At 38.3% G+C, this 25,104-nt stretch overlaps 2 protein-coding genes and 1 pseudogene across 3 annotated transcripts; 2 read left to right on the top strand and 1 right to left on the bottom strand.

The window, feature by feature from the left end:
* The first annotated feature begins 8,321 nt into the window (after positions 1–8,321).
* LOC115686495 (deSI-like protein At4g17486) lies at positions 8,322–13,134 on the top strand. Of its 2 annotated transcripts, none has more exons than XM_030611815.2 (5): positions 8,322–8,618; positions 8,849–9,112; positions 10,988–11,275; positions 11,680–11,760; positions 12,743–13,134. In XM_030611815.2, exons 2-5 carry the CDS (start codon positions 8,944–8,946, stop codon positions 12,883–12,885), a joined length of 681 nt encoding a protein of 226 aa, XP_030467675.1. In that variant the 5' UTR covers positions 8,322–8,618; positions 8,849–8,943; the 3' UTR covers positions 12,886–13,134. The 2 variants fall into 2 exon arrangements, with proteins under 2 accessions (XP_030467675.1, XP_056160562.1); XM_056304587.1 differs by having other exon boundaries at positions 8,322–8,651.
* A 913-nt stretch (positions 13,135–14,047) lies between these two features.
* LOC115686497 (uncharacterized) lies at positions 14,048–19,468 on the bottom strand (annotated as a pseudogene).
* Positions 19,469–23,639: 4,171 nt separating this feature from the next.
* On the top strand, positions 23,640–24,767 carry LOC115686498 (probable disease resistance protein At5g45490). Its single transcript, XM_030611818.1, has one exon. The coding sequence runs from the start codon at positions 23,640–23,642 to the stop codon at positions 24,765–24,767; it is 1,128 nt and encodes a 375-aa protein (XP_030467678.1).
* The last annotated feature ends 337 nt before the right edge of the window (positions 24,768–25,104 follow it).

Raw genomic sequence — 25,104 nt, 5'->3', positions numbered from 1 at the left:
AATATATAAAACAAGAAGTAATATTACTAAACCAATTATGTAGGTGGTATCGCTAAGCACGAATGAAAAAGGGCAAAACAGTAAAAAGAAATAAGGATATATAACAAATGCAGAGAATTGCTTCAAAGTAGAGTACAAACCATCCACAGGTGGTTCGACCTGCCGTTTTATGGGGTATGTAAACGTAATTGTAAGAAAGAAATTAAAAGAGATAACTGTTATTCAAACAAGATGGAAAGATTACAATAATAGTATTGAAAGATTACAACTGAAATGTAAATATTGAAGTGTAAGTGCAAAATATTTAAAAGCTTTGTATTCTCAAACCATGAACAAGATTTGGAACACTAGGTGTTACAGGGATGTTATAGAAACTCCAGGAGAAGATGGCACTTACTGGTTACGGAAGGAATATGGAATGGTTATGAGATGTAAGATCTCTTATTTCTTCCAAAAAGGTTTGGAGAGATCTGGAGAAGTTGGAGCGGTTTTGGGATGTGTGGAAGTTTGAGAGAAAAGTTGTTCCGAAGAGAGTTGTTCCCCACCTTTGAGGGGTGAAGTCTGATTTATAAGCAGGCTGGGTTCCTGTAGAAAATAATTCACAGGTAGTACTGTGGCAAATAGTAGTAAGTGCACAGTGTTACAGTGAACAGTGATCATAATTATGAAACTTTGGAAAACAAAAAGACTGACAAACTCCTTTCGGCTTAGAAATTATGATGAGCTATGAAAATAGCAGGAGTCTTTCGGCGCCTTTCACCTAGGAGAATCTTGAGAGATCTTCCACCGGTTCAGGCTCTTCTTCTTCTTCTTCTTCTCTTTCACACTTGCCCAACGAATGAGGGCTATTCCTGGGATGCCATAGCAATCATCCTCGTTGGAATTACCACTGTGATGAGAGTGAGAAGAACTGGAGTCTTCTATTTGAGAAAAGGCCTGTTTTAGCATTCCTGCTAATTGCTGATGCGATTTGGCAGATGCTAATTTGGACAATACAAACCCTTTATCGTGTAGGAATGGAGTCATTTCATCAGACTTTATGGGCTCAAGTCCTCTAGAAATGAGCCATTGGTGAACGGCTTGTTCAGTAACCCTATTGAAGAATTTAAATCCGTTCCACCACTTAACTTTATATCTTCTTATTAAAATGGGAATGCTAGTGTCTGCAGATTTTCGGTAGTCAAAATGCCAACCGAGAACCCAAGATATTCCAAAGTGATAGAAAAATAGCAAAAGTTTGGGGAAATTTTTCTCAAATGGAAGGGGAATGAATTTGCTGAGAAATATTTCATAACCAGGCTGGATTTTTGGATGGATGATTTCATCAGTAGGACCAAGATGTTCCCACCACTGAATGAACCAATATGGAACTTCTTTAATATCAAAGTTTTCGAAGAAGAATAGCCAAGCATGAGAATTGTTGGCATTCTGTCTCCAGAAGGTATTCCACCAAGCTTGTTTATAGTCAAAATATGAAAAGGATGTTCTGTATGGAAGGAATTCAGTCATTTTGATATTGAATTTTTTCAAAGTCAATGGATCAGGTTTCCATTGAAAAGGGTGAATGACCCTGTGAATCCTGGCCGTGGAGTAGTTTATGTGGCCTTTATCAGAGAAATGTCTGAAAGTAATAGATTTTGTTTCTTCCAAAATTTTCTCACAAAATTCGGTTGTTTTGTAAGTATCATGAGGAGTATAATAAAATTTTTCAGAAAACATATTTTTGGCAAAAAGGTATGGATCTTCATTATAAAAGCCATTTTCAACATTGCAGATATTTTGAAAAATTGTTTTATGGAAAAACTTGTTTGTTTGAGGGGTTATTTGTGTCGACTGAATGACCACCTCACTAGAAATTGTTTTTCCCTTTGCCTTTTGAGTGGTTAAGGGAGAAGGATCAGGGCTTACCACTGCCATGGAGGGTTGGAGCTGAGTATTGAAAGCCTGTTGAAGAAGTTGTAATGCTTCTTTATGAGATAATTTTGAAATATCAAAAGGTGTACCTGGCTCTTGTTTGGCCTGGTTAGAAATGATGGTGATATTCAAGGATGGTTGAGTTGCTTGAAGCCAACTCTTGATATTGGTGAGTTTTCCAAAGGGCTTTTGTTCTGGAGAGGTTTCAGCAATTTCTTTGCCTTTGTCTCTCCTAGTGGGTTTGTTGGGAGGTTTGGGAGGCATTTTCCCTGTAAAAATTCTCTCGTGAGAAAATCTGGGAGAGAATTTGAAGAACCATTTATAAATTCTATATCGAAATCAAAAACTGATAATATTGCTTGCCATCTAGAAAAAAATTGTTTGGATGCAATGTTTTGAACATCTTTTTGCAAAACATCCTTTGCAGATTTGCAATCAATTCTTAGTAAAAACTTTTGATTCAAAAGATCTCCTTGAAACTTAGAAATAGAAAGCACAATAGCAAGAATTTCCTTTTTAATGGTAGAGTAATTCTTCTGACAATCATTCCAGTGCTTGGAGACAAACTGAACAATTTGTTCTTTGTCGTCTTTAGATTGTTTAAGAATTCCTCCATAACCAATATCAGAAGCGTCAGTTTCAACAATTTTAAAAGCAGAAGGATTAGCGAGATGTAAGCAAGGGATTTCCTTGACAGTTCGCTTGATCTGTTTTACAATATCAGTATGAATTTGAGTCCATGGTGGATGATCTTTTTTGATCCTCTGATGGAGTGGTTTGCAAATTATATTGATTCGAGGAAAGAATTCAATAATGTAATTTAAACTTCCTAGAAATCTTTGCAATTGGGTTTTGTCTCTGATTTCATCATGAAATTTTTCAGAAAATATTATTGATCTTTCAATGGGTATGATGGTTCCTTGATGAATGTAATGTCCTAGAAAGCAAATTTTTGTTTTGAAAAGAGATATTTTAGTAGGTGAAACTACTAAACCATTTTTCTTTAAAATATTGATAAAATGATTGATGTGTTTAAAATGTTTTTCTATGGATGTAGAAAATATTAAAACATCATCTATGTAAACTATAATGTAATCAGAACAATGATTAAAGATATCATTCATAATCCTTTGGAATTTAGAAGGGGCATTTTTCAATCCAAAAGGCATGACATTCCATTCATATTGGCCAAAAGGAACGGTAAAAGCTGTTTTGTACCTATCCTTATCGCTAATTTGAATTTGCCAGAACCTTGATTTCATATCGAACTTTGAAAAGATTTTTGCATCGTGAAACCTATTCAACAAATCTTTCTTATTAGGAATCGGATATCTTATCCATTTTAAGGCTGTATTTAAAGGTTTATAATTTATTACCAATCTCGGGACTCCTCTTTCTAGTTCAGCATTTTTGTTGACATAGAAAGCAGAGCAGCTCCAAGGCGATTGGCTTTTCCTAATAAGCTTCTTCTCAAGAAGTTCTTGAATTTCTGTTTGACAGAAATTTAGAACTTCGTGGTTCATTTGGGAAGGCCTAGCTTTAGTAGGAATGTTTTTTTCCAAAAATCCCGGTTCATAAGGTAGATCAACTATATGACACTTACGAGACCAGAAAGCATTGGGAATATTAGAACATATGGAATCTTTGATTTGATTTTCAAGATTGAAATTTTTTTTCTGAAGACTTGCTTCAGAGAGACTTTTGTCTATCTTCTTGTATTCAAGATCTTCCTTAAGAAATTGAAGGTGGGATTCTTTATCTTGAATAATGCAATTTATTTCAGAGATAGAATGATCTTGAAGAATATTCAAATTCCTGGTTTGGGGTTTTGAAACGAAATCAAAGCAAATTCTTTTGCCTAAGGTTTCAGTTTTAATTCCTTTTTCAGAAACTTTAAAAGGCTGGAGTAAATTGATAAAAGGTGATCCCAAAATAATATTTTTTTTGATATTTTTAACAAGAAGAAAAGGGGTTTTCAAAGAGATTTGGTCTTTCACAATTTTGGCTTCAGAAATTTTGTAATTTATAATCAGCTTGTCCCCAGATGCTGATTTGAGAGACTGGGAAGTTTTTTCAAAATATTTGGTTGGTATAAGACCTTCCTTTATACAATTAAGGTCTGCACCAGTATCAAAAAGGGCTGTTGTTTCTAAAACAATTTCATTTTGGATTTTTATAGAAATATTGATGATCCATTTCCCGGTGGTTATTTCAGAAAGCATTAAGAGGAAGTTTGTGTCAGAAGAAGAAGGGAGTTGAGGAATATTATTTTCTTCAGAATTTTCTTCTTTTTGTTTTCCTTTTAGATTTTTCATTTTGATATCCAAAATGTCTTTTTGCATAATTATCTGAACAGCTTTAAGATTTTGTATTTCTTCTTTTTGTTTATTGATTTCGTGGGTAAGATCACTTATAGAAATGGGTTTGAAACTTGCTTTCTTAGCCTTGCCAAGAATAGTAGAAATATTATAAAGATTGTCAGTTTGGAAAGTAGATTTAGAAACTGGCTTGGGGTTTTGGAAATTATTTAAATATTTAATTTTTGTTTCAGGATCAGTGATCTGATCAATCGTTTGCAAAAGAATTTCTTCTTCTTTTGTCAAAACATTTATTTCAAAATTGGTACCATCTTCATCTTCACTATCTGAAGTTGATGGTGAAAAGGTTTCTAAATCACAAATTTGTAATCCTTTTTCAAAACTAGATTCATCAGAAGAACTACTATCAGTCTCAGCAATTAATTGATTGAGCTGATTAATAGTTTGTTCATCCAAATCTAACTCATTGATCTTTTTGCTGATTTTACAAAATCGAGAAGTGTGGCCCTTCTTGCCATAGTTATAACAAGTGATGTTTTTAAAATTCCTTTTGGATTTTTTGGTTTTATCAAAACTGTCATTTTCTTTCTTTTTAGAAAACTTTTTATCGAATTTTTTCTTATAAGGTTTTTTATAAAATTTCCTTTGATTTTTTGTTTAGAAGAGCATTTTCCTAAACATTTGGATTTTTCAAAGGATTCAAAAGATGGATCATATTGGGCACAAAAATCTCCTAATCCTTTTTTAGAAAGTTTTTGTTCCTTTTTTATTTGTTTTTGAAGACGAATATTGGTACACAATTGTGTTCCAATTTTATAAACATAAGAGATTAATTCACCATAAGAAAGATGGTCATATGGAATTTGATTTCCATATTCTTCTGTTATCCTACTGCGAACTTGTTCTCCTATGAGTTTTGGTAATCCAGCAAGAAATTTTTCTTACCAAAAAGATTGGTTGCAATCTGTTCTTTGGAAGACTCTTTGTAAAAATATTTCTTTGTATTCCCTAAATTCTCCTAGGGATCTACATTTCATATTTGATAAAAGGTCTTGGTTCTTATCAAGAATATGAGAAGAATCTCCTAGAAAATGCTGAGATATGGAGAAAATAAAAGTATTGACTGCATCTTGGATGGGTTGGTCATCTTCATCAAGAATATTTTGGCCAAAAGGGTCAAGTTTATAAGCATTTAAAATTCGAGACCTCTGTTCTTCATTCAGGTAATTATCCCACCATCCTTTGAGCTGGCCAGTAAATCCGGCTATTAAAAGGTATGCAACGGAATGATCAGAAGTATCTAGAATGGTTTTATAGGTATTTGCAAGCATAACCATTTGGGTTAAAATATTGATAAGGTTTTGCTCAGAAGCACCATCTATATTCCATTCATAGATAGCATCGGAAGAATATTTGTTTTGGACTTTAGAAAAGGTTTCTTCTGTAAGAATATCAGGAGGAGTGGTGCGAGAATAATATAATTTTTGGGGATCCTTCCAAGTGATGCGATTTATTTCGGGAACTGATTCAGTATCGGATTTATCTAAAAGATTGATCTGATTGGAAGATTCAATGCGATCAGGAGTGTCTTTGACACTCAAATTTTGTATTAAAGGAGTATCCAAAATTATAGGATTTTTAGAGACTAAAACTGCTTTTCCTTTGAGGAGTTTTTTTCTATCCTCTAGTGCTTTAGCAAATTCAAGACTGGGATTTTTTGGGATCTCAAAATTTTTAAAAAGTGGGGGTTTTAGATCTCTTTTTGAAGTGGATATTGAAAAAGATGGAAAACTATTTTGGACAGAAATTTCTATCCGGTCCAATTGTTTTCCAGTAGTATGTAAATGTTGATTTGAAAAATTATTCTGTTCAACAATTTTTTTGATTCCTATGCCATCTATTTCAGAGGCAGTCTTAAAAGGAGAAGCTATTATTTCAGTTTCTCGATGTTCAATTTTGATTTTTCTAAGAGGAGGATGATTAAACTCAATGACATAGCCATTGTCTAATTTCCACTTATAAAATTGATCCAAAACAAAAATTTGTTTTTCTTCTAGAAACTTGTTTTCAAACCAATCAAAGAAGAATACTTGGATTTCATGTTGGTACATGTAATCATAATACTCTTTCTTGATGTCGAAAGCTTGGTTTTGAAAATCCTTAAAAAACCATTCTCTGATTTGCTTATTTTCAAAAGAATTAAATTCCTTATTTAAAAGCACTTTATCAGGTTCAAAAACTAATTCCAAAACATTGATTTTAGGATCTTCCATTTCAGAAGGAGTCGGATCAGGGAAATCAAGAGTATGCTGGTAGACTGGTCTGGAAATTCCTGACCTACTATCAATACCACTGATGTTTGGAAGAGGAGGAGCACTTACAATTGCTTCCTCAGGATTATTCAAAGGGATATTAGGAATAGTGTCTACTGATCTTCGAGAAGAAGTGGAATGCCTAGAAGGAATTGATCTAATGTCACAAGACCTCCTAAGAATATCAACTGATCTTTTGGAAAATTGAATAGTTACTCTTCTTTCATGATCTTGAATAATATTGGTAGGAACAGAATTTTGAATGATTTGTTGGGGAATTCGGTTTTCTAATTCCCATTGATCAGGAAGGGTTATTTGATTCCAAGGAATGGTCCTAGGAATGGTAACATTTGCTTTAGAAATATCTGTTTGTAAAAGAAGGGTTTCCCTATTGGAATTTAATTTAAAAGCTTTGCTACCGAAATCAGAATTCATTACTTTGTAATAAACTCTATAGATGAGAGCTATGGGAATAGAACCTTCAGCTATAGAATAATTATGGGTCTTTATTTGGAGGGTGAGAGATTTTAAAATATTTTTGTCTTTGAGAGAAACGGTAATACCAGGATGACTATCAAAATGAATTGGTCCACTACAAAGACTTGTTTCTATAGCTCCAAGAATGGATTCATCGTATTTTAAAAGTCTCGCATCTCTTAAAACAAGAAGCAAGGAAGTATCTAATCCTTCTTTAGTAAGGAGTTTTGCACCAACCTGTACCAAACCTATATGCATGTAATTTCATTTTTGGGAATGTTTCTTTATAGAATCTTTATTCAAAAGTTGTGTTGAAGCAAAAGAGTTAGAAAGTGATACATCTATTTCTTCAGTAACAATGACATAGTCATTATTCCCAAAGAGTTTAAACTTTGAATGCTCATAAATTTTATCAAGTTTAACTTTTGGAATGAACCAATTTTCAATAAATTTATTGAAATCTTCTATATTAATCTCTTCTCTATTTATTGGTCCTTGATCTGAGTACATTTGTGATAAAGAACTAGAAGAAGACTCAGATCTTCTTAATAAGTTCATTGCAAAAGACTACTTTTTTCTTTTAAATAGATTTCGACGATGCTTACCAACGGACTTACTAGCCCACTGGGCTTTACTGCCTGGAACACATCCATAAATCACAAGAAAAGATCTTCACGAAGCAAATCGCCTTTACTGCGAATGAAATTATAAATAATATCTTTATCTACCCCTTGGCTTATATATATATATCCTCAAAGATAAGCAAAATTAGAACAGCTTTTTGCATGACTATATAGCACGTGTTTGTGAATATTTTACAAGACTTTTTGCCTTCGCTGGCGGACTTGAAATGTTCTATTCCAAAGCAGGCAGGCCAACATTGGATGAACAAATTTTCCTTATTTCTCATAACTACGGTTGTTTTCACAATGAATATAGAAAAATTTAAATTTATTCGATGCATATGTGACGACATTTTCTCCTATTCCAATTGATCTGATATATATAAACTATAAGTATTATCTATCCCTTATTCTACTAAACATATAAATATTGATTAACCGGATTAACAAAATGTATGATAAATGGAGACCGAGATAATCACGGCGCCTTAAGAAGTTCACATAGCAGCGACAAATTCGCTATGATTTTACGTACTTATATTTTGAAAAACATAAAGAAAGCGAAAGGAAAAATATGTTACTGAGCGCAAAACAAAAATTGATAAACACAAGTGAAAAACGTCAAGTAAACCAGAAATTGCACTTTTTTGGTGAGCTCATGAGAGAGAGAAAGAGAGGGTCCTTCATCAGTCGTGTGACTCGAGAAAAGAAGACGAATCTTCTCCAAAGCCTGGGTTGGTGCAGACGCGCAGAAGAAACAGAGGAGCGGTGAATGCCTTCGAATTCCCTTCTCGTCCGCCTCCGAGCTCTCTCTCTCTCTCTCTACCCCGTTGGTCTCGCAATTTCTGATTTCCTCCCAAATTGGTGGTCAAATTCGCAATACCATCTTCACTTTGCGCACTCGGATGCCCCTTTTGTGAGTTGCAAGCCTCCCTCTCCCTCTCCCGGGGTGGAAAGGTTTCAAATTTAGTGAGGTGAGATCATGAAGATGCTTTTTTCGATTCTGGGTATGGTTGCTCCCGTTTGAATTCCCTTCGGTTCTTGAGAAAAGCGGCGTTGTCACTCTGAGAAAGCTGGAATCAAAACATGGGTTTTCTTGAATTATAAATTTTAAGATTTTTTATGTAGATTTTCTATATAGGCTTGATGTTGAAAATGGGATGTGATGCGATATGCTTACGTTTTTGTTTTCCATGTGTTCCAGTCTCTTTAAGGGGTTTCTACTTTGGTTTGTAAGATGTTGAGCTGGTGGTAGTGTGACTCTCTAATTGGAGAATTGGAGTGGGAAGATAGAGTATAATGAGGTTGTTTCCATTGAGCTCCAGCTCGAGCTCGAGCTCAGGCTCGAGCCTGGTGAAGGAGGAAGGAGGCGATCGTGCTTTTCTGTATCTCAATGTCTATGATCTCACTCCAATTAACAACTATCTTTACTGGTTTGGGCTTGGGATTTTCCATTCGGGTATTGAAGGTGAGTCCTTTTTATTGTTCAAGCTAGATATGCCATTTTCTTTGGTTGAAGCTGTGGCATCTAATACGTCGTTGATAACATATAGTAGATGGAAGTAAAGAGAATGAACTAATGCTTTCACTTAATAGTTCTATGAATGGTGATTGAAGTGTTTGGTTGAGGCTATTGCAGGCATTGTTGGTAATCATGCTGCTTTTTAACTTCTGATGCTTAGTTGAATCACAGTGAAATTTCCCTTGATGGAAATGAATCTTTATTGGAGCTGAAAAATTTTTCTTCTTGATTTACAAACCCTTGGCTTGACCGATGAGTGACTCTGTCCATTAATTTTGTTGGGAGGGCTTTGCTTTGAATTTTTTTCCCTCTGATGTGTCCTAATATGTTTCTTGCGACTTGTTGTCTTGTTAAAGATCTTATTGTCATTGAGTTATACATCAGCAATAGTTCAGATATGTGGTCTGTCTTGAAGGGCGGTGGAAGTACCTTTATGGTCTTAAGAGTTAAGTGACTGATTGTTCTCAAGTAAAAATTGTTTTATCTGTATCTTGCTGCATCGGACATTATCAACCATATCAAGGGTAATATGTGAAGGATTGGATTGAAGTGGTTGCTGGAAGTTTAGGGCGCGAATGATAATCATTCCGTTTCTCTGTTTTTCTATTTTTCTGTTCCTAGGAATAGGTTTGGATCATAAATCCATTTGGCAACGCAATTTCATTCTTCTATTTTCGAGACAATTTTTTTGTTACAGAAATAGGTTTGGAACAGAAATGAGAAGTAGATTTTTTTTACTTTTCTATTTCTGAAACAGAAACAAGAACAACAATTCTTCTAAGAGCTTGCCTTCGCCGGCCGCTGCTAGCCACCTGCTGATGTATGAATTCTACATCGATGCTATTAGATGAATTTCTGTTTCAGGAAAAGAAATTTTTGTCATTATCAAACGCTACTTTTCTACTCAGAAACTTGTTCAGAGAAGAGAATTGTTCTCATTCGCGCCTTTAGTATCTGATGATAAAGTACAATAAGAGGCATAAAGGACGTTGGAATGGAAGAGATCGATGGCTACATTAGGCATAACCAGTCAGTGAAGATCTTAGACATCATCAATCAGATGAATCAGATTCTGTGGGGATGATTTTTCTTTTTTTGCTTTTAGTGCATCATACAAAAATGTGAGTGTACTAGTTATTTATGCTGGAGAGATCAATGTCTACGTTAGGCATAACATGTTCACTTGTATTTGTTAGGTTTTGACTGTCATATGAAGGTACAATACTAGGTGGAATTGGTATATATTGGCATGCTTTTTTGACCGCCTTCTGCATTTTCCCTTGTTACGTTTCACATAACTATATCCAAGTGTCTAAGCCCACATTTTCGCTTTCTCCAGAGCTAGACTGAGAAAGTCTGAAACATATTTTGCTTTAGAAGAAATAGATGGAAAACTGAACTTCTCAGTTTTAGTCAGTATTTGGTTTTTCGTTCTGGAAACTTGGAGATTGCAGCTGAAACTCGTACAGCTTTGCAAGTTGTAAGGACTACATGACTGGTGCTTTCATCATGTTGCCGTGACCGTGAGTTGTTTGGGTTGCAAGCACTCTTCGTTTGCTCCAGCGGATTACATCAAGATTTCTCTTTATGGTTGGAGCGGGGCTAAATTATTTGGAATCCTTCATTTTAAGTCTCCCTTTATGGATGTTGTATTTATTTTCTGAAAAATAGGAAATTCAATGGGAGCATTTGACTAACATCGTCAGTGCGCTTAGTTCAGCTCAATGATAAAAGCCATTTATCCATTCTTTTTCTTTAGCTTCTCTAAGTTAACACTAGTACAATAAATGCTGACACATTTTCTTGGTTTTGTTTGGTTAGCCCATGGCTTAGAATATGCGTTTGGAGCTCATGAATATCCTACAAGTGGGGTTTTTGAGGTGGAACCAAGAAGTTGTCCTGGCTTTATTTTCAGAAGATCAGTGCTATTGGGCAGTACCAACATGTCTTGTTCAGAATTTCGATCATTTATGGAGCGCCTCTGCCAAAAATATCATGGAGACACTTATCATTTGATTGCAAAGAATTGCAATCATTTCACTGATGAAGTGTGCAAAGAATTGACTGGAAAGTCAATTCCTGGATGGGTAAATAGACTGGCCCGATTAGGTGAGAGTTGAAATCCAAAATTCATTTCTTGCATGCCTATTTACCGTGTGACAAAGTTGTAGCTCCATCCCAAGATTGCAATGGAGCTTCTGGAACGGGCACATATATCTGGTATTCTAGGGTGTATATCTGCTAGAACATTCGATAGAAACTGACTCTTCAGTGTCTGTCACAATTTAAGATGAATCTTGTCATCTGCATCTTGATGTCAGAAAGATCATTCGTCAAGAAAATGGTGGAGACAGTAAAAAAAAAGATGTCTTAGTGGATCATAATGAGAAAAAGATTGCTTTTCCCATAATTGAATTATACCTACTTGCACTTTCTGGCTTCAGAAACACATACTCTAGTTGTTGGTTGTCTCTAGTCGTTAAGTCTGATTGAAGAATCTTCCGACGTTTCAGGTTCTTTCTTCAACTGCCTACTTCCACAAAGCATACAGGTTGCGGCAGTTCGACATCTGCCTGACCATCCAACATATTCTGGTAAGTCCGATGGGCCTGTTGTGTCCTCCACAATTTTGCTCTTTACTAGACTTCATTATTATGTTTTGTTGTACTTACTTGTACTTGTTTTTTTTTTTTTGCTATAGATGTCTTACAAAGTTTCCTCTCATTAATGGACTTTAGAGAATTTATATAGATCAATTAATGTTCCCAATTAACAATAATAATAAATAGCAATAGTGTTCATGATTTACCACCGCCCTCAGCGGCTGCGTTAGTTTCGGGCTCCCTTCCCCCCACGAAGGATAGGAGTTCGAATCCCAGCGCTGGCGTTGGGGATTCTTAAGCGTGACGTCGTGGTGGTGGGTCCTGCGCTAGCGTCACTCCGGGTTTACCTCTCCGGCTGTCGGCTGTGCGGGGGGTTCCCGGGTTACCAAAAAAAAAAAAAAAAATAGTGTTCGTGATTTATAGGTCAAATAAGTGGTAGATAATTTTTTGTCATTAGTTAGTGCATCAAATTATAAACTCATGTAATTGGCACTAATAATCTAATTATTATTATTTTTTTAAATTTTAGAATATCTCAATCTTCAACTATCCTTCAAACGTAGGGCTAACAATTATTATATGAATTGACAAGATTTGACTCATTTATAGAAACAAATATCAATAAACTTGAAAAAGACACAAATTAACACACTTTAAATAAATTAATTCTTTAGCACATGCCCAAAATCCAATACATAACCAGAATATGACATGGGAACACAAATTGATAGCCCTATTCGAACATAATCATTGATTATAAAAAAAGATATGAAAAAATTAAAATGGTCCGAGTTTCCAGAAGGAGGGATATAATAGATGTGGCAATAGTGGAGTGAGTTCCTGGTACTTCTACAAGCATCCTCAGTGACTGCTGAACATTTCCCATCATGCGAGGAATAAGCTGCTCTTTTGTTTGTTCTTCTATTCAGTTACTTTCCCCTTTGTCTCACAGTTCTATATTGTGCTAATGCAGATGATGCCTTGGACTCGCCTGCATCGTCTGTAACAGTGGATAGTGAGGAGGATGAGTTAGATCATCACTTGCTGACCTTGCCTGATGGAGATTTTGCATTTCTCAAAGAAAAACCAGTGAGACTGGCCAAGGAGCTCCTTTAAATTCTTCAAATCCATTGCACTGGCATTTGAATTATAGCCATTGGTGAATGGCCCATGATTTCCATATCCAATCGGTTGTAACATCATCGCTACTATCCACATAGGAGTACCCAATACTTGATAGATGTAGATCCATTGTATGTAGGTGTAAAACTCTACTCCTGTTATTACAGGTAATAACCGGGTAGATTACCTTGGCAGTTGGCATTCTTTTCAGTTTGCACCTAATGAGTTTACACTAGTTTCATATTGGTTAGTCTCACACTCTGTTGGTGTCATCCTAGTGATATATATCCTGGATTACCCGATTAGCTTACAAATTGCTGTAGTGAACCTAAGTGGGTATTCAAACAAGTAGGTTGTATTCAAGCGATGGATAAAATTAAAAAGCAATCACTTCATGAATATGAAAAGCAGAAAGAGCAGATCAGATGACAAAATTCGACGTTAACTACGGTCATTGGCCTTGATATAGCAAAAGCCATGAGCAAAATGATTGAATTGACACGGAGAGAAAGGAGACTTAATTATCAGCTGGACAGGTAATATGAGTGAACCGGGATATAGCGGGACAGATCACATCCTACAACTATCGGTCGAACAGATAATATGAGTGAACCGGGACATACAGGACTGATTACATCCTACAATGCACAGCGTTTCATTGCTAAATCCCCAGCCCAGACATGGCAATGTTTGATGTGCGAGCATGGAAAAGCTAATCATCCAACACTGTTTTTCTCACGGTATATGGAAAATGGTGTACTGGTGTATCTATTCGTAACTGGTGGATTGGTGTAGCTGCAATCTTACTGCTGTGGAGAGCTCTAGGATACAGAAAATGCCGGTGTTGTTCCCCGTGACAACAACACTTCCCTTCTTTTTTTTGGGAATAATGTCTGAATTCTGTATATATACACATGGTTCCTTGCTTCTTTTGTGATTACTGTTTAGATAACATGTTCTTGAACACTCCACATGGACACGGACACGGACACTAACAGAATTTCTCTTATGGACCAAACTTTTGTGATTAATAGGCGAGCCAGAAGGGGATAGATTCAATTAAAAAGAAGCAAGTATGGAGCAGATTACAACCAAACATCTTGACAGCTAAATTGCGTTTATAGCGGTTAGATCTATTAGTAATCTGACACCTATATTATAAGAATGGCAAATGATAAACGCAGTATAGATGAGTTATACACATGAGTGACAAATTCAAATGTTGTACGTCCACAATACCTTATCAAAACACAATTGCACAACCTCCTATCTTATATGTGTCTCTTTCAACATATTAAACTAGAGTTGTTGCATGCCTGTGAGAGCACGAGCATCACAACAACCCTGTGTCGACTGTTTTACCTTCTAACGCCTTTGCCTTGCCCAACAGCTCCCGCCTCAAACTTGCTTTTGCAGATTCCTTATACTGCCTGCTTATATGGGTCAGTTCCTTAAAGGAAATCTGGCATTTTCCGATTTGATCTTCCAACTCTTTCAGCCTTTGGTTCTGAATTTCTTCTGCTCGGAGAGCAAAGTGAGCTCGAAAGATTTTGTCCAAATGATCCAGAACAAATTGGATCTTGAACCCTGCATGCTTGGCCATCATAACCTGGTTCCACCAATCATGGAGCAAGGTCTCCGATAGCTCGTTGACCTGTGTGGTGGACATGCTACTTATTGCCCCGCATAGCACGTTAAAGATCAGGCTCTTTGAATCTAAGTTCAACTCAGAGTCGGTGCTTATGTCTCCGTGCTTCTTGAGCAGCTGCTCTAGGATAGGGGCTAGGCTCCGCATGACCATGTATCTCTCAACTTCGACAAGTTCTTCGTTTTTGAAGAATATCGCAGAGAACTCTAAGTTCTCTACACCGGGTTCTAGCTGGTCCATGAACTGGGTGAGAATCTGGTCTGAAAATGGGGAAACTTTTGCAATGCTACCACTACCTTCCAGTCGCTCCCAAACAGATGCATACCCTGTCCCTATCATTTCCTTCTTTAAAATCTGAAAAGTGCCCTCAAGTTTGGTTTTCTTGTCTACAACGAAAGCATTTAGTAAATTCTCTAATTTGCCTGCTTCTCTTGTCTCAGGTACACCATCTGTTTCCTCATTGTCCAGAGCCATCTCGGTTGTGTCCTGGACTTCAGTCATTACTTTACCGTAAATGCATTTAGGACCGAGGGTTCTTAATTCCACTTCGTTCTGCTCATCCTTCAGTAAACGTATAACCTGACAATCGAACATAAGTTGAGATAAAAATTTGAAGCATAATCGGGAGTTCACTGCAGCAGTAAAAGTAAACGAAGGACAAATGAAGTAATATTGAGAAGTCTTGAGGATGAAGACGAGGTCATTTTTCTTCTGATTAAGTCAGCCGGTCTAAACTAACTAAAAAGTTTTCTCTTATCTGGAAAAATGGTTTGAGCAATTTGCATTAGCCTCTTGCTTCGTCGACTCGAATTTTTTGATTCTTCACTTCTTTTTCTAGGATTAAGAGAACCAATTATGTCTCACAGATAGAGGCGAACATTGGCCACTAGTGAACATCAGCATTACTTGCAGAAGATTTAAAATAAACCTATGAAACACGGACAGTTGTTTTATCTCAAATGAGAAAGACAACCTACCGCGTGACCTAAGAAAACATCGAAGGCAGTACACAGGAAAATTGTTTTTCTACAGAACATCCTTGTCCTACATTCTGCATTTGCACTAAAATTGCATTACATGCACATAGTTAGGACAGCAAACATTTGAAGCATCTGATTCTGTGATTTTAGGCTTCTTGCTGCGACATTGCAGAGTTACATGAACTTTTGCAGCGACAAAAATCTTGAGGCATAAAAGGGACTAGACATACCTCAGGCTTCATGCATTCAAAGTGAGCAACATACGGGCAATTTTTTTTAGAACATTTGTCGACGCACTCCTCCGGGTCCCTTTCTTTCTCACAAGCATCACAATAATGCTTGCCTGAATAGTCCTCGACAAACTTGTCCTCAAGTTGTAGAACGTGCTTGTGGTCGTCAGACTTGATTTGACAAGGTAATGGACCACACAAAAAATGTAGATTGTAATCATACCTCACACAACGAAAAAGTCCCTGCTCGTTTTCAGTTTCCACCTCCATTTCCTTGCTGGAACAAGGGAATAATTCTCTGTGACAGGTCCTACATGAAACTTTTTCGTGTATATTGTCGAGGAAGTGAAGGTAATTACCGTGATCACCATATTTTATGATGGGCTTAAGATTCTTGCAGCCAATGTGGAGGCTGAACGATGATGAGCATATGTTGCAGTCATAAGTGAAGCCAGAACTTAATTTGAGACAGGTTGCACACGTAAATCTGCTTTTCCTGAGCAGATTCAAAGGGTGGTCATGATGACAACGTTTAAGGATAATCTGTGGCAATTCAGCACAAGATTCGTGGACAATGAACCCCTCACACTCAGTGCATTGATAGGTAGTATCAACGCAAGGATTGTCGCATACAGAGCACAAGCGAAATTCAGTATCTTCTTTACTACTACGCAGCTGCAACGGGTGCCCATGGCCAGCAGGAAAATTTTTTGTCTGTGTACCTTCCGGGATCCTCAAGGGCATTAAAGCGCATTCAACATCCAAGTTGAGATCACAGAGTCCCCACTGGTATATCACAGACCCCCGGCATGTGTTTTGACAGGCATCACACTCTAACTTTCCTTTCCCACCTATTAAGGCGATTTGAGCTTCCAAAGTGAGTTCACAGTCACATTCACGGTCATGCTTACGAAAATCATGGAGAAAATGCTTAACATTCTGCGGTAATTCAGTGCAGGATATATGGAGCCACACACTGCAGTTGTCACAGCCATATGTCTCCCCCAAGTCCAATCGCGATTGATCGCAAGCTAAACAATGACCTTTCAACTTCTTTTTAGTGCGCTTCAAGGGATGTCCATGACTAAGATGATGTATATAATCACCATGATTTACTTTTTGAGCCATCATAGCACATACAACATCCAAATGGAAATTGCATTCCTTGCAAGAAAAGGCGAAGCCACGAACCATCTCTTCATAGGCGCCACAGAAAGCCTCTGAATCACTGCTCTGGAGTTTGAGCCCGTGGCGTGGATGAACAAAGTGTTCATACTCTTGAGGCAATTCAGCACAACCCCTGTGAAGATAAAAGCTGTCACCATCGCAGTCGCAGCAAATATCAGACCGGTGCAATTTTTCTTGCCTGCGCTGCAAACGTCTCTATCCCCTTTGCTCTTGATGCTTCCTGTCAACTTGTGATCATGTGCAAAATTTCTGATTTTCATTTTTCTGACTTTCTTCATCGTTTCGGGGCTGATTGAAGGCATTCCAACGCATTTCATGTCCAGGTTAAAATCACACTGATCACAGCGGTACGCGAAGCCCTCAATTTTTTCTCCACAAAAATCACAGAAGTTGTATGATGCAACTAGGAGTTTCAAGGGATGACTTTCGTGATATGGGTGTGTCCTCTCTAACGGTAACTTGGCACATGATTCATGGAGAAAATACTTGCAATCCTCGCAGCCATATATCTGGCTTGAGTCAGAGAACGATCGGCTGCAAGCTGAACAATTACGGTTCAACTCCATTTTAGTGGGCTTCAAAGGATGTCCATGACTGAAATGACGTATTATTTTTCCAACCCTCATAGCACAGTCAACATCCAAATGGAAGTTGCATTCCCCGCACGAGAAGGTGAAGCCACGCCACTTCTTTTCACAGGCATTACAGTGAACCTCCGAATCACTGCGCTGGAGGGCGAGCTCGTGGAGCGGATGAAAGAAGTGTCGACACTCTTGCGGCAATTCAGCGCGACCTTTATGTAGAAAAAATCCGCAATCCTCGCAACCGTATATCAGACCGGTGCATTGTTTCTCACATGCACTGCAAACAACTCCTTCCTCTTCCTTCTTGGCGCTTCTTGTCAACTCGTGATCATGACCAAAAATTTTTTTTTGCACGTCTTCAACTTGCAGTGTTGTTCCAGGTCTGATAGAAGGCATCCGTGCACATCCAATGTCCAGATCAAAATCACATTGATCACAGCGATACGCGAAGCCCTTAATTCGTTTTTCACAAAAATCGCAGTAGTTGTACATTGCAACCTGGAGTTTCAACGGATGCTCTGCATGATAGAGGTGTTCCATCTCTAGAGGTAATTTCGCACATGATTCATGGAGAAAATATCCACATTCCTCACAGCCGTAGATCTGACTCGAGCTGAAATCGTCACCACAAGCTGCACATGCGACAACGACATATTTCTCCTCCAACTCTCCAAGGGTCAGCAGGTGCTCGTGGCCAAAATGATTTATCTCCTGCTCCTGAACTTCGGGTTTGGAGGTGGAAGGCGATTGCAGCGAACATACTACATCCAGGTCAAATCGACAAATCTCACAATGGTACACAAAGCCATGTACCCTTTTCCTGCAGAGATCACACCATGCTCTTCCATCGTACACACTACTACTAGTGCGCAGCTCCAGAACGTGCGCCTCGTGCAGCCTGTGTTGGAGCTCCATGTTCAACTCCGCACATGACTTATGGAGGAAGAATTTACAGGAGGTGCAAGTGTATGTGTTGCAGAAGCAGCGCTTATCACAAGCTTTGCACCAAGCTTCACCATGGTGATGGCTGAAGTGCTTAAATAGCATTTGCTCCTCGACTTTGGTACTGAATTTTTTAGCACAGTCAATGTCGAGATCAAAGTCACACTCCGCACACCGAAATGTGAAACCGCTGCATCTTTTGTCACAGGCATCACAGTAGACGCTTCCGATGTAATATGCCGTTGGCTCGAGGGTCAAAGGGTGGGCAGGATGCAAGGGATGTCCGCAGAACTCCAGCGGCAACCTAGCACACTCCTCGTCGAGAAAAAATCGGCATCTGTTGCAGCTATAGTATTGATTCAAGCAGCGTTTCATGCAAGCAAGGCATTTAGCTTCTTCATTATCCTTGATCACGCGTCTTGTCAACCAGTGTGGGTGGCTGAAATGTTCAATCGACGCCATCTTCGATTTAGGCTAAAATTAACATCATGTAACCCCCAGTCAGTGCATTCAAAATATGTAGAACTTCTGCCAACGAAGAACAACGCAGACCTTTTTCGGTTTCAGACCCTCATAATTCCTCTCTTACCCCTCAGCGTTAAGCATATGAAACAGTCCCGGCTCATCTGTGGCACACCAATTTGAATTGCAAAATGCGATTCCATCACCATCATAAACAATGCACTGAGAAAGAAACTATGCTTGTCGATGAAAAGAATCAATCAAACCATATGTTGCTCGTGATTCGTAAGTCCATATGCCATATAAAAAGATGTTCTGTGACCTGATCGTGCAGATTCTGCTAAAACGACCCCCATAAAGATCAAACTTCAAAACAAAAAAACTTTGAATTCCACATCTTCTACTGCAGGACACTATTATTCTCATGAATAGAGTTTGCAACTGCAGATTCATAAAGAAAAGTTTAATTTCATTCAGAAAGAGCAAAGTCAAAGTAAAACCCCAAGTTCACAGTGGTGGTACACAGGTCACAGTACACAGGTCACAGCACCGCCTCCACTCAACCTCCCCTTTTTCTTCTAATTCTATCTCAATCCTAACTTGCTGAGTTCTTTTGGGTTTTTCTTGGTGTTTTTGAAACCAGAAATGGGCTAAGATATCACCAGCTAAACAAATCAGACTATTAAAATTCCTTAATATATTGATTGATTTATCAAGTGTAAAAATAGCGACCCAAGTACCATCATTTCCTTAGCAGTACAGTTAGCTGGCAAACCATTTTTCAAGTGTTCTTGAATGGATTTCTTCATTGTCAATAAGCAAATTCAATTGCTCTTTTCCCAAGTAGCATAGTGTGCTTTCTTAGCTTCAGTACCGGTGGCCATGATATCTGCCGGCTTATCCTTTGTAAGAGCAATATAAACATCTGCCAACTCCATTCCAAATAGAAAATCCTCTTTCTATTTCTTAAAATTCAACCCAGTAAGGACCTCAATGGAAATGGAATTGCCATTTACAGAAAAGGTGACTGGAAAACAAACAAACAATGCAATCAGCATCATGTGAGTACTTATGTGGAGAGTTGCATACATCATCACATAATCACCTTTGGGCAGAAAATATGACATGCAATTGTACACTCTTCACATGACAACGGCCATGAGAACATATTCTAATCTTTCGTGAAATCACCACCTTTGGGTGTATGAACTACTAAAATCAGTCATTCCTTAAGCACATGCCATACATGTATCCCTCCATGAACCAATACAAAATCACCTCCTTTGGGAGTATGACCACGCATTAGAACATGAGACATCCCACCACAATATGAGACTGATATTTCTCAAACCCAGTCAAGTGTACCACTTTGGCAGTCACTAGCCAACTGAATCTTTGAAAATCTCTTATACCAAGGATATGAGCTTTATGTATCACATTCACTACATACATGTAATGCTAGATATAAAGATAGGGGCGTAGATCTTTGAAATTACATGTCATGCTAATTATATTATTCCATTCATTGATAGACAATGAATTACACTCTACATAGTTCTTATGTGGTGATATACATGTGAGCTACCATATGCATTTCCGAAACCATAGAGAAATACAAGAAAATACGTAAAAATACCCTAAAAATACGTGCATATAGGTTTCTACATGTATTTTCACATCTTTAAAAGCTTCAACCATGTAAAATAAATCAACCACAATGTAGAGAATCTCGATATGAGTACGTCGATACCAAGAACGTCCCAAACGGACGCCAAATGCACCCTCACGCGCCGCCGGAAAACGAAGCGTATGCGTGCATGTTCAGCCGGTCCGATCGGTTAACCAGTCCAACCGGTCAATGGTCAACGAACCGGTCCAACCGATTGACCGATCGGGTCAACTGTCGGATCGACATTCGGGTCGGGTCATCGGTCGGGTCGGGTCAATAATCGGGTCGGGTCAGGTCGAGTCAAGATCCGGGTCAACCCGGATCCGCGCCCCTGCTGACGTCATGTCAGTGGTTATCGACGGTTACCGGTGGTTACCGGCGAGAGAAGCACCGGTTCGTCACGACCGCGCGTGTCCGTCACGCGCTGTCGCGCCCAGGGCGTGTGTTGGCGCGTGAGGGCGCGTGCGGCCTCCCCTGGTGATGTGCCGCCCGTCAATCTTCTCGTCTCGACGATAAGATTCCAAATATACAATAAAATTCAACTTTTATTTGACCAAAAATTCCAAAAAGTGGCAAAAAGCTTCTTGGTCAAGACGAAAACGGTCTTAATCTGCATGTTTCAGTTCTAATCTATGGCAAGCTCTGATACCACATGTAGGCCGCGAAAATGGCACACTCAGGATCACCATAAACAGAAACCGAAATACGTAAATGGAGAAATTATCTATTCGCGTACCTGGTTTGGAATCCATCGAACTTGACGCGGAATTGGCGACGGCTTCCAAACACGAACTCAAGTGCATCTCCCCTATACCCTTTGTCGGACACTGGTCTAATGAGATTGCCACTCACGAGAAGAAATTTCTCTTTAGATCCGTATGTGAGTCAGATTGTGCATCATCAGGTTATGGGAGGGACTTGAGCGCTATTTATAGAGTCTTCGACCACGGGCCCTCTCATTACGGGCCTAGCCGTACTCGGCCCACACTAGCCAGCCCCATATTAGACTTATTAAGAACCCACATATCTCACCTTTATTAGACCAAACTAATTCAGTTAATTTCAATTAATAAAGCCCACATTAGGAAATTCTTACACTACAACCACGTGACCTTGTCTAACATCGACGTTGTTTCCTTCCTTGCCGACGACGAAGCACTTGTTGTTCCTGTTCCTGCCGCCACCATTTTGTCATTGGGGCCCTGCTGCTGCCACCGGCGGCCCCGCTCCCGCTGCACCGAGCCCCGGTTGGTGCTCTTGCTATTGCGTCACCCTCGTGGCCGACCCCGTGGTTGCGAGTCAGTCCGTCGTCCCGCTTGTGATTCTGTTTTGTAGGTGATTTTTTTGTATTTTTTATTAAAATTCGTAATTAAAAATTACTAAAAATGAAGATTCTAGAGCAAGATAATATCTAACTTAAAATAGGAAGTAATCCAAGTCAAATCCTAATTTAAATTGCAAAATTATTGTAATCCTCTAGAATCTACCCAGATATGCAATCTACTCAAATTATCTTAACTTAACAAGGGAACCTTATCTAAATAAATTCTAATTTGTTCTTGAATCTATCCTAGCATGCAAGGTTATCTAGAAGTAAATCTATCGTAATCTTTTATGTTAAAATTATCTAAAACATAACCAAATACTAGTATATTACTAGTTATAAGGTTTAAAGGGTAAAAACAAGTTACCGAACGTAATTGTTTGATATTGATATTAGCCCGGGCATGAGAAGTTACTTTCATCTGTTACATTTTGTAGGCTGAGTTGTATTCTTAATAAAGTACAATACAAATTAGTAATGTGTTTATTAGTAATGAAAAACACATAGTACATACTTCACTTATATGAGCTTAGAAGTTATGCCGCTTCTTACGAAAATTATGGTTACTTTCTAGAGAGCTCATAAAATAAGAATAAGCACAAGGTTGAAACAAGAGGGTAGTATATGTGTGGTATATCCGATTCTATTATTAAAGTAGAAAGTTTAAATCTACCGTTACTTGTAACTTTTATAGAAGTTTGAGATACTTACACTAAATAAAGGCTTAACACGAATGAGACCTTTATGTATATAGATTAGTCTCATGAAAATTTTGGTGTATATATTTTGAATTTTATTTTTGTAATTTTGTTTTATAAACAAAGTGGGGGTATTGTTGGTAGTTTGTTTGCAAAACAAACAAAACTGTGCCTTCTTCCACAACAAAAAGATATGAATGTGTCACGGTTATTTTTTTTAGTGGTTATTTTTAAAAGAACCGAAAAAAAAAACGGTAGTATTTTTTTTACTGAATTTAGAGTTTTTTTTAAACAATATCCGTTAAAAATGCAACTTTTTCAGAGGAAAGGTTGTATATGTTCTTAAACATCGTTATAAATCCGTCATTTCCATCTCAATACTTTTTACTTTTCAATTTTCCTTTCTCAAAGAAAAATACAGTCATTGTTTGTAATTATTTACTTTTTTAGAATTCTTGGAGAAATACCAGAATTGTTATATGATATGCTCATTTTGAGACTTTGTTATATCCTGAAAGATTTTTGTCAATAATCATTAGTAATATTGTGGGCAAATAATTCCTTAAAGACGGTGAATTCATGTCTCAATATCTTATTCCATTCTTCCCAATTGATTTTTGCCTAACAAGACTTCTGCAAGACTCTGATCACGTGGGGTCCATAAACTCTACAGCATACGGGCACCCAATCTACGTAGGCCAAGTCCACATAAAAGGTTACACCATCAACCGAATATTCGCAGCAAACAACAGTAAAAAGCTAGGAGTTGGCTCGTGTTTTTTTTTTTTTTTTTTTTTGGCTCATGTTAATGGCTTGTTTAATTATTCACTCGAGTCTCAAACAATGAGCACTAGTTTATTCGTCAATTTGAGGGGTCCATTCTGTGACCTCCACATCTGAGACTCCTCCAATGGTTATGGAGCATGGAAAATATCCATGTCCTGCATTTAGGCTGCCATTTCCAACGACATAGCATTGAGATAGTTTTCAGGAGAGAAGAGTGTTCACACTCAGAGAATCAAAATGGAAAAAAACATTGAGAAATATCTCACTGAAAAATTCAAAACGAAGTTGCACAACGGCCCGAGAGTCCGATTCCATCGCCGTTTTGCAGAACTGGAGTCTCTGCTCGAGAAAATCACAGCCTCTGAGTTCCCTGCAGAGAGATCAATCAAAGAGGAGCTCTACTGCCTCAATAATGTCTTGGAAGAGTGTCAAATGCTAGCAAGGAAGCAAAGCCTCGCCTCTCTTAAAACAGTTCTAAGTCCCTCAATTGTTCAAATCAGTAGGGACTTGGACAAGATCAAACAGAAACTTCACAAGATCTACCAATTCATAGCAAGTTTACATGAGACCTTCTGTCGTCTGCCAGAGAGGCTAGAAGCTTTTCGAGGAAGCTCCACATGGGTCAATCAGTCAAGAATCCACGGGCTCGAGAATGAAATGGTGACTTTGGAGAGGATGCTTCTCCAACCAGGAAAACCATCCGACTCTTTCAACGCAATTGCAATCATCGGCATGAGCGGTGTCGGAAAAACGACACTAGCCCAATTGGTATACAACAAACAAGAAGTGAAGGCACAGTTCCTTCCAAGAATCTGGGTATCGTTATCCCCACAGCCCAACATGGCGGAGAACCTGAGGGAGGCTACCGCCAAGAAGTTACTGGCCCGTCTAGGAGTTGAAAAGGACATAATCAGCTCAATCGAGAGCCACGGCCTCCGCGGCCTACACTACGCTCTCCACCTGCAACTACTGGGCAAAAGGTACTTGATAGTGCTCGATGACGTGTGGGACACCAACCCATGGCACAACAATGACGCCTGGGATGGGTTGCCCAAAGGTTATGGCGGTTCAGTCATTATCACAAGCAGGTCAGAGAAAGTGGCCAACACCATGGTTGGGGAACAAAATGTGCTCCACCTGCAACCGCTCACGGACCCTGAGAGCTGCTGGTGTATATTCAAGGATGAGGTCGAGAAAGATGGTGAAAAATTGGATGATGACAACATCAACAAGCTGAAACCAGAGGTCGAAAAGAAGAGTGCTGGTCTGCCGCTAGCTGCGAAAATGATGGGGGAGATTTTCTATGAGAAGCGCAAAGGTAAGGAGGGGGCTGAGCATGGTGAGATTCATCCTCAAGAGTTCTAGTCAATTAAACTAGAAAATCTGCAAAAGTTTCTGTTTTTTATTTTTCTTTTCGGTGTTCCCTCTGCTTCTGCGATTGGTATTAGGATTCCCATTTTCATGTAGAAATCTTGTTCAAGATTGATAGTGGTATTCATGTCTGGAACTCTTGGCATTGGATTGGCAAGAATTGTAATACCCATTGCTTGGCCAATTAGGTCATGTCTCTGCTGATGGATACAAAAAGAAGGTTCAAGATAACATAAACAATATGAGCGGATAGAGATATAGAACCACCAGATGAAACATACTAGAAAAAAAAAAATCTTGGCTCATCAATCAAAGCACAATCGTGGCAGTG

This window comes from Syzygium oleosum, unplaced genomic scaffold, assembly GCF_021117445.2.
Source record: "Syzygium oleosum isolate NSW1041296 unplaced genomic scaffold, Sole_v2.1 Sole_v2.32, whole genome shotgun sequence".
NCBI lineage: Eukaryota > Viridiplantae > Streptophyta > Magnoliopsida > Myrtales > Myrtaceae > Syzygium > Syzygium oleosum.
The sequence above is the reverse complement of the archived record's forward strand: the minus strand, read 5'-3'. Positions and strand labels throughout refer to the sequence as shown.